This window comes from Pongo pygmaeus, chromosome X (assembly GCF_028885625.2).
Source record: "Pongo pygmaeus isolate AG05252 chromosome X, NHGRI_mPonPyg2-v2.0_pri, whole genome shotgun sequence".
Lineage (NCBI taxonomy): Eukaryota > Metazoa > Chordata > Mammalia > Primates > Hominidae > Pongo > Pongo pygmaeus.
The window spans coordinates 106,328,084-106,340,210 of record NC_072396.2 but is presented as its reverse complement, the minus strand read 5'-3'; the positions used below and the strand labels follow the sequence as shown (position 1 = coordinate 106,340,210).

Here is a 12,127-nt window from a genome sequence, read left to right as displayed (position 1 = left end):
TCGACTTTGAAATCACGCCTGGGTGGATTCAAATCCTGATTCTGTCACTTACGGCCGATGTGATGTTAGGCAAGTACTTAATCCCTCCCAGCTTTGATTCCTTCATGCAGTAGTCAGTGCTGCCATTTACCAAGTGTTTACATTCTCCCCTGTACCAGGCACCTGGCAGGACTGCCCAACCCGACTGCCTTCCTTGGGGCAGGGCCGCGCATGTGACTAGCTCTGGCCAATGGGTTGTGAGTGACAAGTGACATGGGTTATTTCTGGGTCAGAACCTTTGGTTGTTGGTTTGAGACCCTCTACGGCTCTCTCCCACTCTGACGCAGTGAGTAACCCTTTTCTAGATGGTGGCTGCTCCGTTAGTTTGGGTCTCTGAGTCATTCCAGTAAGAATCGCTCAAACCCAACATCCACCATCCCGTGAAGGATATGCACCTGGCATAAACATGCAGCAGGAGTGAGAAATAAGTCACTGAGGTTTGGGGGTTGCCTATAAGCACAGCGTTACACACTGAGCCTCTCCTGACTCATATATCTCATCTGTCAATTAAAATAACACCCCCTCAGGATTTTCCTGAGGGTTAAATGCAGTAACTTGCATGACAGCCGAGGTTATCACAGTGCTTGACATATGACAGGGGCTCAAACTACGGCAGCTGTAATTATTAAGTAATAATAAAATGGTTCTGAAGAAGTGTGGTTTTTTGTTGTGTAAAATGAGCGGTACTGCATCTGCTTGTCCTGACAGGTAAGTTGTATCTTGTTTTCAAGAGTGGGACACTTTATTTGCTGCCACAGGTAACGCTTCCTAATGACTTGCATTTATGCACATATTGTTTGCCACCACCATGGTATCAGACTCATGCTTGGCAGTATCTCTGAAGAGTAAAAAGGTAGCAAGATTCCAGCAGGAGAGACCGACTGACGACATAAGATAAAATGAATTAAAGAACAATAATCAATGTCTTAATGAGCAGAACAGATTACAACGATTATAAACCCACATTCCATTGTTCTGAGTAAACAAAGGCACAAGGTTTTAAAGTGTTAGAAGATGTAGTCTGAACAGGGTTTCCCCAAATATTTTCTGAAGAACACTGGTACCTCAAATGCTCTGTGGAAAAAAATGTTCCATTCCCATACAAGTTGGGGAAAGTAGCCCTCCCTTTGAGACTCGTGTTGTTTATTAGCATATCACCTAAAAAATTCCTACAGTATTCGTTTACCTTCAGTTCTGTATGTCCCACACTTCTTTAGAGTAGAGCACATTTTGTTGTTGCTTTGTCCTGACGCTAGAGTCTCATAGAACGAACTCGGAAATGCTGAAATGAGAGAAAAATAGATTATTCAAGCTACATGTAATATCAAATATCACAAGTGACAATATTCTCTAACCATCTGCCAAGCAATATTTGAAACCCCGTAAGTTTAAGCACAATCTTGCTATTTGCTCAACTTCATTCACCCAGTACCGCTTTCATGATGTACCAAACGTTATCACCCATGATTGTACCTTAAATCCATTCACTATACTTTTCCACAGGAAGAAAAGGAGAGAGTTTTCAGGAAGGAATCTAAGAAGCAATCATTAGAAAATCAGGGGTTGATGAGGGGAGAATCAGAAACAAAAGAGTGTGAAGCTATACTACTATAAGCTACTGAGAGATCCTAAGTGCGCGCGCACACACACAAAAATTGTCACCCACTCCCAAATGTATTTTTTAAAGCCAATGAAGTTCAAATAAAGTATAACAAGTAAATTCTGAATCTTCACATCATGACGACTTGGACACTTTTATTGAAATATCAAATTCTCTTTTAAAAAAAATTCCCGATTCCCCTCTCTCCCTTTCGCTCACCCCCCTGAGCCCATGTTTAGAAGGTTTAGTAGAAAAATAAATCATGGAAACAAAGAGAATCTTTACATAATCAAATAAGAGACGGAAATTAAGATTGGGTCTGGAATCGTCTATACAAACTGGGATCTAGGCAGTCTCGAGTGTCCTTAATAACAACGTGGTCTGAGGAGCGGCAGAGGACAGAATCACCTGGCACAGACGGTGAATCGGGCAGAGTGACAGGCAAGGGTAGGGCTTTTAGTGTGGGGGCGGGAAGGGGGGCGGATCCCACCAGGCTTCCACAGCCCTGCCCCTGAGAAACGACTTACAAGTTTATGAATCCCTGCCGCCCCACTACCAACCCTACCCCTATCCCCCTAGCCCCACATTCTGCCCCAGTGTTTTCTCCTCCTTCACTTCACTCTCTACCAACAACAGCTCCTGTGAGTCCAGGATCAAGGCGGATGGCAGACATAGATGCATGGCTGCGCGCACACACACACGCACGCACACACAGTTTCTCTGCCAGGTGTTCACAAGTTCGGCCACATTAGGAAAGTCCTCCGCTACCTCCACCCAAACCCCCCATACCCCCCGACCCTCTCGCACCCCCCGCCCTCCCCCACCCCCCCAACCTCCCCCACCCCCCCACCCTCCCCCACCCTCCCCCACCCCCCACCCTCCCCCACCCCCACCCCACATCCCCACCCCTCCACCCCCCTCACCCCCCCACCCCACCCCCTCAGAGCCTCTGCTATTTGGAGATTGCTCAGCCACGCCTTAAAGCCCAATTCTCAGTAAACTTCTAGTACCGGCTGCTTCCACTCGTACCAGACTTCCTTCCAGCGCGGCAGGATATGAAAGTTGCCGAAAGGCTGGAGATCTGAGCGGGAGTCCAGTAAAACTTCCGCCTGAGTCAGGGTGTGGAGCCGGAAGCACCTCTCTGACAGGATTCGGAGCACTCAATCTTCACGTGAATGGGAGGGTGCGGAATCTCACGTGACCATAAGAGCCACATGTACAACAGCCATTGGTTGGCTGCGGTGCTCACAGGACCGCAAAGGCTTTGCCTGCCACGAGATGACAGGAGCCACTTGGCTGCCCACACACGCATCTGCAGAGTTTGGCAGCTCACAGTCTTCACGTGACAGAGAGGAATGAGCCTGACGCTGTGGCCGTGGGGAGGGGTGAGTGGGAGCAGTCCACATGACCCGAAACAGTAGGTCATCTATATGACTTCGAGGGCTGAGACTTCCACATGCTGGTAGCCAGTAATGGCCAGGTGAGGGAAGAATCCATGTGAGCAACAGGGTTCAGGAGTCCACCATACTGTAGTGACTGGAAGATCTGGGCCCATCACATGACCATAGGAGCAACATGACAAGAGAGGCCACATGACCTCAAAGTTTTAGAGCCCTTGGTGCTGATATGACCAGTAGGGCCCTATCAGTAGGGCTCATAATTGTAGTGTTCACATGATGGTGGCATCCACGTGGCTTGCAGCCTTAGGATCCTGCAAGACTCAAGTACCCAGGATAGGTGGGTGAGCTTGGGTCAACTTCCTGACAGTAGAATCCACCCACTGTAGAGTTCTCCTGATCTGCATGTTTCAGGAGACCGTTCTGTTCATGAGGCCTGGAGCTCTGAGACTGCCCATATTACTGAGATGGTGGTCCTCCAGATAACCTTCCACAGCACACAAACTTGAGCTTTTGCTACTCTCATCTCACTTTTTTTTTTTTTTTTTTTTTTGAGACGGAGTTTTGCTCTTGTTGCCCAGGCTGGAGTGCAACGGCATGATGTCGGCTCACACTGCAACCTCCGCCTCCCGGTTCAAGCGATTCTCCTGCCTCAGCCTCCCAAGTAGCTGGGATTGCAGGCGCCCACCACCACGCCCAGCTAATTTTTGTATTTTTTTAGTAGAGACGGGGTTTCACCACGTTGGCCAGGCTGATCTCGAACTCCCGACCTCAGGTGATCTGCCCGCCTTGGCCCCCCAAAGGGCTGGGATTACAGCATGAGCCACCGCTCCCGGCCCCCCATCCCTCTTTAATATATTTTATGTGTTTCATTTCTAACAACACGTGAAATTTAATACTTCACAATGAAAAAGGTCCTCACTAAAACCATAATCGTAGACACTACTGCAAGAGCCTAAGCAGTCCGCACAGGTAAGCACTGTTTACTTAATTTCATACAGGGCCAAAGGAAATTAGGGCAAACCTAATAAATTTTAGCTGTTCATTTGAAAAAGAAAATGTGTATAGTGATTAGTATGTGCCACACACTCCAAAAGGTTAACGCATTTAAGAGTGCTAACTCTATGGAGTAGGTAGGATAACAGAATTTTACAGACGAGGAAATTGAAGCACAGAGGCGTTAAAGCACTTGCCTAAGAGGTCACAGACATTGCAGGTGGCAAACCAGCTGTCTCCCCCAGGCAGTATGGTGCTAGACTGTTCTGAGCACCCCCGGGTTTTCCAAAGGAAATTAATTTTAGTTCAGCCTTATTAATTCACACAAACTGGAAGCCAGACCCAGTTACTGAAGAGTTGAGGTCTTGGATGTTCTCTTTGAAATACCAACTAAGAAATTTCAAGTACTATCAGTAATTAGCATCAGTCAATGCTGAATCTAATTAAGGACCTCAGGAGATTCATTTAAATGTATACATATAAACCTACCATTAATATATAAAATATGCATATATGAAAGTCAGTATAAAATGTTTGAGGTTAGCTGAAAACATTTCCTTCTTTAAAAAAATTACTGAAAAGAGAAAGATTAGCACTTTTAAAACATCATACCTGGCTCTGGCCTGAACTGCAACAATTTTGTATGAATGGAATCTGAATTATAATTAGATTTTACTGTATTTTTATTCTGCCTGTGTCTCCCCAGAAAGGATAGAGAAAAGAGAAGGAGCGTACACATTGCAGTTGTTGTTAATCGCAATTTCACGACCACCTGTTTTGCTGGTTTGTGTGGGAAACTGCAGCTTCATCTGCATGTCCAAAATAAATTTGGCGGAGTGGAGTCTTTCTGGTTTGCTTGCAGAGGCAAACAATGCTATACAAGCGTTGGGATTACTTTGCTAGGTTCCCGCACTGTGGCCTGGCTACATAAATAAGCAGAAGAAAACTCAACAGACCAAATTTTCCACCACAGTTAAAGTTGAATGTACTAGTGAGGACAACAGGCTGTGTTTGTGGCTCTAAGGTTATCAAAGGAAGTCATGATATTTGGACGATATCGGGCGCGTTCAGGGTGGTATGGCCATAGACTGAAGTCATGATATTTGGAATGGAAGACTAGGAAGTGCCAATCAGTGGGTCTCGGATAATTCTGGAGAATTATTTATGGGACACATGTAAATAGAGGATATAAAATGGGGCTACATATTTATGAAACGGCCTATTATGAAATTTCAAGTTGGATTTAGGAAGTATCTACACAAAGTCACAGGATGGAAGCCTACTTCAAGACCTGGTACCTGCCCTGGCCCCAGTTTCTATCATTACATACAGATGAACAGATCACCAGTAAAAGGCACAGCAGAATTTTATCTAGCCCACCTATGCTCAACTGGAACTTACACGGTATTGATGATGGTCAAATTCTTTCACCAAAAGACAAATCCTAATTATAACTCTTACTTTAAGTCATAGTTTGCTCCTGTCAGACCTGATACTCATAGCATTCACTCTTTCTCTGAGATGATTATCAGGACTTTGTTAGGATTTTTTTTTTTTTAAGTTACACCAATGGAAGTCTGTCGGTGCTCTAATATACACAAACAGTGGGGGGAGGTAACTCTGTGGACAAAGATTCATATGTCCGGGGTCCAGTTTAGGCACTGAATTTATTAGGCGCTGTGTTCACTGGGGTGAGGCAGGTTGATAAGCCATTTCTCTTGCATGTGATATGGTAGGATTTAACGGGAACAACTTCTCCTTCTTTTACCTTTTCGTTCTGTGGTGGACATTTTGGGGATCCATGCTAGTGGCTTTAGGAGGAGTGGCTTTACCTAACACAGAAAAGAGAGAAAGGGGAGTACTGGAACTCGCCTTTCTAGAACTTACTTACTCAGAACTCCCCTAAGTATCAGAACGGTTGCGACGTTGTTAAATTAAACATAAATACTCTAATGCTTTTGGTTTGAACAGATACATACACCTGAACTAGGTGTCCTATGTAAATTAACTTTCAGAAAGTAAAAATGACTGACCTAGCAACAGCATACAAGGGAAAGCATAAGATGGGACTCTATCATTACGGGCATTACATCCAAGACCTATTTTTCTGTGTTCCTTTGTGAAATTCATTAACGTAGCTAGAAGTAACTTTATGTCAGTGCCAAGCAATAGGAAAAAAAGAGAAGCAGTTGCAGATAGTGCTCCTTGGCAAATTGCTCAATATGCCAACCCCTCAATGCGAGGTAAAATTCAACAGCTCTAGGTAATAGGCTCACTCTTTGAGGACTACCACAACATACAAATACAAAATTACATCTACAATGAAAACTTCCTTCAGGCAAAGGATGGAGAGGAGTGAAAAGGTAGGGATTCCATAGAGGGTGTTTACTCAAGAGCAGTGCCATTTGTGAAGATGCAGCTCTCTGGTCCAAACCCCCTCCACTGTGAAGACCATTTAAAACAATGAGCAATTACGATTCAAAGATTTCTAATGTATTAAAAGTAGAGAATTTTAAATTTCCCAGATTGCTTCTTGTTATCTGCTCAAGGCAACTGTATTTTGCAATTCAAGAAATAGTTCTAGATACTCTGTTGGAAAATACTGTCAGATAATTTTTAAAACATAGTCAGCCACATTGTTTTTTTTTTTTAGTGTTTGAAGCATTTATACCTTGTTTTTTGTGATCAGCTTATCACTGATAAATTATTATCAGTGATTAGAACCTGTGAAAAAATGCAAGATACATAATGTTTGGGTTTTCTTTTAATCCTTGGATTTAAAACATCACGTAGTTTATCAACAGTTATAGAATGACTCACTGGCTGGACTGCTCAATTGGCTAAGTCAATCAAGGAGTTAGCAAATAATGAACCAGTGAACACGATTAAGCTCATTTGACAGTGTAGATGCAGACTAAGGCAAAACATGAGCAATAACACATTACATATCTTGTCTATGTGATACTACAACGTCTTTATTAAGAGCTTCCATTTATATATTGATAATTAATTTTCAAATCTGCATATTCGCAGATTGGGTGATTATCTTATTTTTAATTTTCTTTTCATATGCATATTTGGTATCGTTATGGAAACATATTCTTTTCAAAGCGTGAATAAATGTGTGCATTAGAGGAAAAGGTTGTTCTTTAATTTTGGTACATTATAGGAGTCTGACTCTCTTCTTTTTTCTTTGAGATGGAGTCTCGCTCTGTTGCCCAGGCTGGAGTGCAGTGGTGTGATCTCGGCTCACTGCAACCTCCGCCTCCCGGGTTCAAGTGATTCTCCTGCCTCAGCCTCCTGAGCAGCTGGGACTACAAGCGTGTGCCACCAAGCCCTAATTTTTTTGTATTTTTAGTAGAGATAGGGTTTCACTGTGTTAGCCAGGATGGTCTCGATCTCCTGACCTCGTGATCACCCCGCCTTGGCCTCCCAAAGTGTTGGGATTACAGGCGTGAGCCACCGCGCCCGGCTGAGTCTGACTTTCTTCTAAAGACCCAGGGCTTTTAAGGTTGTTCCATACTGAAATCTGAGGATCTTTGTTATCTTTGTGAAATCTGTGTCGCGTGTTTACAGAAAGACAAAACTTAACAGTAAATATGAAGAATTCATTTACCTCTGGTCAAATAATCCTGACACAGCATCACCTCAGGACAAGAGCGAATAGAAAACTTTGCCGACGAATTGAAAAAGAATGAAAATGGGATTTAAGCATCCCACAGTGGATGCCTGTTGAGGTTCTTCCAAAACATATACTGCACAGGGGAGAGCTCTCATGCTTTGTAACTGCCTATTCATGAATTCAATATAGGTAGCTCCTGAATAAAATATCCGTCTTTGTTACCCGAAGAGTCACTCTATTAGGAAACAAGAAGGACTTGAATATTGTGGTTACTATGCTCATAGCAGTATATATAATTTGAGTCTGTACCTGCAGGTGACATTTTTGTTTACCTACACAATATACATTCCTCACCTTCCTGGCTGGGCTCAGGCCTCCATCAGTGTATCTCCTCCCAATAGAGTCATGTGCTTGAGGATATATGGCCACTTTCTTAGCTCCAAGAGTGGGCCCAGAATTAGTCTAATCTAATCCAATAATCCAATGCCCAATCCAGCAGTGGTTGGGTCAAGATTTAGCCTGGATCTTTAAATCTTTCAGTTACTGGCTCAGTTAACCATGAAACTCACTCTGCCTCTGAACTCTCAGTTATATAAGCAAGTGTCTTTACTTATTGGATAAGCCAGCGAGACTTGCACTTTCTGTTAGTTGTAGTTTAAATATCCCTGACCAATACACATTCAATTTTATGGCCATCCTGGGCATCTTACAAAGATGGCTTTCTAAAATAAAGCCAACGTGTTGGTCTTTTGGTCAAAGATTTTTATGTCTCATTCAGAGTTTCTACACCTAATCTTGTCACGGTCCTGGGTGATTTCAATGTCCATGTAGAAAACCAGTCTGATTCCAAGCCTCATGGTCGCAAGACCTCTTATTTGACTGCCATGCTCATGGGCACTCCCTGGATCTTGCTACTTCTTGGAACTGCCCCAACTCTAAAGTAGTGCACTTTTATATTTTATTGTGGCAACCTTCTTGTAACTCTGAACATCGTGCTTTATATATTTCTTGGCCATGTTTTTGAGTGCATGTAAGTTCAGACTTTTTAGCTCTTTGATAAATGTTCTATCATGACTACATGGTGGCCTTCTTTATTCCAAATAATTATTGTTGTCTTAACGTCTATTTTGTCTGTTACTAATACAAAAGTAACAGTTTTAAATGGTTTGACTTGTGACTGGTATTGTGGGTTTTTAATTTTTTTATTTTTTTTTTCCATCACTTTATTTGCTTCATTTCTGTGACAGGCCGGAAGAGTTATGTTCATGATGCCCGATACTGAGATGACATTGCTATGAGAGACAAGAGAGCCAAGGTGAGAGAAGGGTCAATGAGCAGGCAAGTGTATGACATGCTGGGCTTTCATAATCCTGCAGCTTCTCAAGTTCAGAAGACTCTCTACAGGCAAAGAGGTTCTGGTGGATGGCAGGAAAGATCTGGGACAACTAAGCCCCAGGTAAGACTACACTAAGACTACTTTATTAATCAAGAGTGGTTTCACTGAGGAGAGACAGGGGCATTTACTGCTGAGGATTTGGGACTGGCGCACAGTTAGACAGGAGGAATATGTTTTGGTGATCAATTGCACAGCATAGTGAGCAGAGTTAATAATAACGTATCATATATTTCGATATTGCTTTAAAAGTAGATTTTAGATATTCTTACCACAAAATGTGATAGTAGGTGAGATGATGGATATATTAATTAGCTTGAGTTAGTCTTTCTAAATGTATACACTTATCAAAATATCACATTGTACCCCGTAAATATATACAATTTTGTCGAATTAAAAAATAAATAAAATTTAAAAACAAATGAAAGCAACACAGTGCTTGAAGTCTAACTTTTTGCTATTACTAATAGAACCTCTCTTTTACTTCATGATACTTGACCTTTCTTAGTTTCAGCTTTCTATTTAGCTATAGACAAAATTTTTCATCATGACCCCCAATTTGGCGTGAGAATTAAATGAAACTTAGATATAGCTCTGCATAGAATAAGGGCTAAGTGGTTTAGCACTGTGGGAGCAGCTGAGTGCCAAACGCTCCTCCTCCACCACGCTCTTTATTTAATCATCAGTTCCTGGGACACCGGCTGCCACGGCTAAGCACATGAATACGCTTGAGGGTAAGGAGAATGCATGCTACGGCAGCAACTGTGGTACCCATGCCTGAAAAACAATGACTGTTAGGCAACTTGATGCCATGCTTAAGTCTCCCTGGGGTGCTGGGGTCCTTCCTTTTTTTTTTTTTTTTTGCATAACTCACAAGGGCTCATCCCCAGGCCCATCTCAGGGATGCACAATCACAAATAATGTCCATATGGCTGCCCCAAGCAGCCACTGATGTTCACCGGGCTAGACACAGTGACCAAAGAGCTGTAGCTTGATCCTTGCTAAACAGGACTCAAGTGCTGTGTTCGTTTCTTCAGGCTGCTATAACAAATTTCCGTAAACAGGTGGCTTGAAACAACAGAATTTTAAACTCTCACATTTCTATTGGCCAAATGTTTGCAATCAAGGTGTCAGCAAGATTGGTACCTTGTGGTGAGGGTGGTAGTTAAAGGGAGAAACTGTACCACACATCTCTCTTAGCTTCTGGTGGTTGCTGGCAATCCTTGGCATTCCTTGGCTTGTGGCAGCTTAACCCTAATCTCTGCCTCGGTTGTCACATGGCATTCTCCCTGTGTGTCTGTCTCTTTGTCCCAATTTTCCTCTTCTGATAAAGATACCAGTCATTGGATTAGGGCACACCCTAATCCAGTGTGACTTTATCGTCACTTGATTACATCTACAGAGACCTTACTTCCAATTAAAATCACCTTCACAGATTCCAGGTAGACATAAATTTGGGGAGGGGGATGCACGCACTATTCAACCCAATAGAGTCTGCCCTCTGGCTCCCCAATATTTACAATCTTACCGTGAGTAAACTATATTCACCCCATCTCCAAATCCTCCAGATCTTCACCTATTCCAGCATTAACCCTAAATCCAAAATCTCATCTAAAATTGTCAGGACCTTACCGAGTAGACTTTGGGTAAGGCCCACCCTGGGGCAATGTTCCTCTCTGTCTGCAGACCTATGAAGCTAGAAAACAAGTTATCTACTTCCAGAATACTACAGTGGGAGGGACGTAGGTTAGACGTCCCCTTCACAAAAGGGAGAAGGTGGAAAGATTAAAGGGGTTGTCGCTCTGGGGCAAGTTCACAACCCAGCAGGAAAAAAGTCCATTAAGTTTCCGGCCGAGAGTAAACTTCCATGGCTCAATCTTCTGTCTCACGGGCCCTTCAGGGAGGCAGCCCCAAACTTTAGGACCCTCCAGGGAGGCAGCCCCATCTTCCTGGCTTTCTGGGTCAGGGACTCAGTCCATCCAGCCCTCCAGGGTAATGACAATGCCATTTCTGGTCTGGTCTTCCATGTTTCTGCCTTCAGAGACATTCTTCTTTCATTTTTGTCCCATCTCTGGCCATTTCAGTCCAGGCTGGCAGCATTTCTGCTAGTATAAAACTCTCAAAATCCTTGCCATGTTTTTGCGGATGCCAAGGGGATCCACATAACTAGATATGTAGGCTCTGTGTGGATCCTTCCTGGATTAACCTATCTGGTTTCCTGGCTTAGGGCCAAGGTGGTGGGTTGGGTCCACATGCCTAGCTAGTCTCATTAGCAAATGGCTGTTCAGCCACACCTTTGGCCCTGTTTCCATAGTGCACTATCTGGGTAGACTGTGAATTTTCTAAATCATCAAGCGTGCTTCCTTTTGGCTTAACAGTTCCTTCCTCAACTTATCTCTTTACTCTCACATTTTACTATAAAGAGACAAGGCCACGCCTTCCAGAGTTTGCATGGAAATCTCCTAGCTAAATATCCAAGTTCATCGCTTACAAGACCTGCTTTCTACACAATTCATTCAAGTTTTCTGACACTCTATCACAAGGGTCGCCTTTCCTCCAGTGCTCATTAACATGTGTCTAATTTCCATCTCAGATCGCGTCATAAGCAGCTAGAATATTCATATTTCTAGCATCATTCTGTTCATAATGATACACGTGTTCTCTAAGATGATAAGCACTTCCTCTACAACTCTTCTCACTTCCTTCTGGAGCTCTCACAAGAATCACCTTTAGCATTCATATTTTTACCAACGGTCTCTTCAAGGCAATCTAGGGTTTCCATATCATGTGCCTCAAGTCTTCCAGCCTCTAGTCATTACCCAATTACAAAGCCACTTCCATATTTTTAGGCATTTGTGACAGGAACAACCCACGTCTTAGCACTAAAATCTGCATTAGTTTCTTAGGGCTGCCATAACAAAATACCCAAACTGGGTGGCTAAAAGCAAGATAAATTTATTCTCACACAGTTCTGGGGGCTAGAAGTACAAAATCAAGATGTCAGCAGGGCCATGCTCCACCTGACGGAAGAAGCCTTTCTTAGCTCTCCTAGTTCCTGGTAGATGCTGGTACTCCTTGGC

General features: G+C 43.3%; 1 protein-coding gene across 4 annotated transcripts in view; it reads right to left on the bottom strand.

Annotated features, from left to right (window-relative positions):
* LOC129024333 (nuclear RNA export factor 2) overlaps positions 1–12,127 on the bottom strand; it is a 72,670-nt gene that overhangs the window by 18,384 nt on the left and 42,159 nt on the right. For 3 of the 4 annotated variants that reach the window (XM_054471306.1, XM_054471303.1, XM_054471304.1), the window contains one exon: positions 1,226–1,321. In XM_054471306.1, the coding sequence (XP_054327281.1) occupies positions 1,226–1,268 (43 nt within the window). In that variant the 5' untranslated portion in view covers positions 1,269–1,321. Of the gene's footprint in view, positions 1–1,225; positions 1,322–2,649; positions 2,802–12,127 lie in introns of those variants that run through there. The other variant, XM_054471305.1, reaches the window with a different exon arrangement.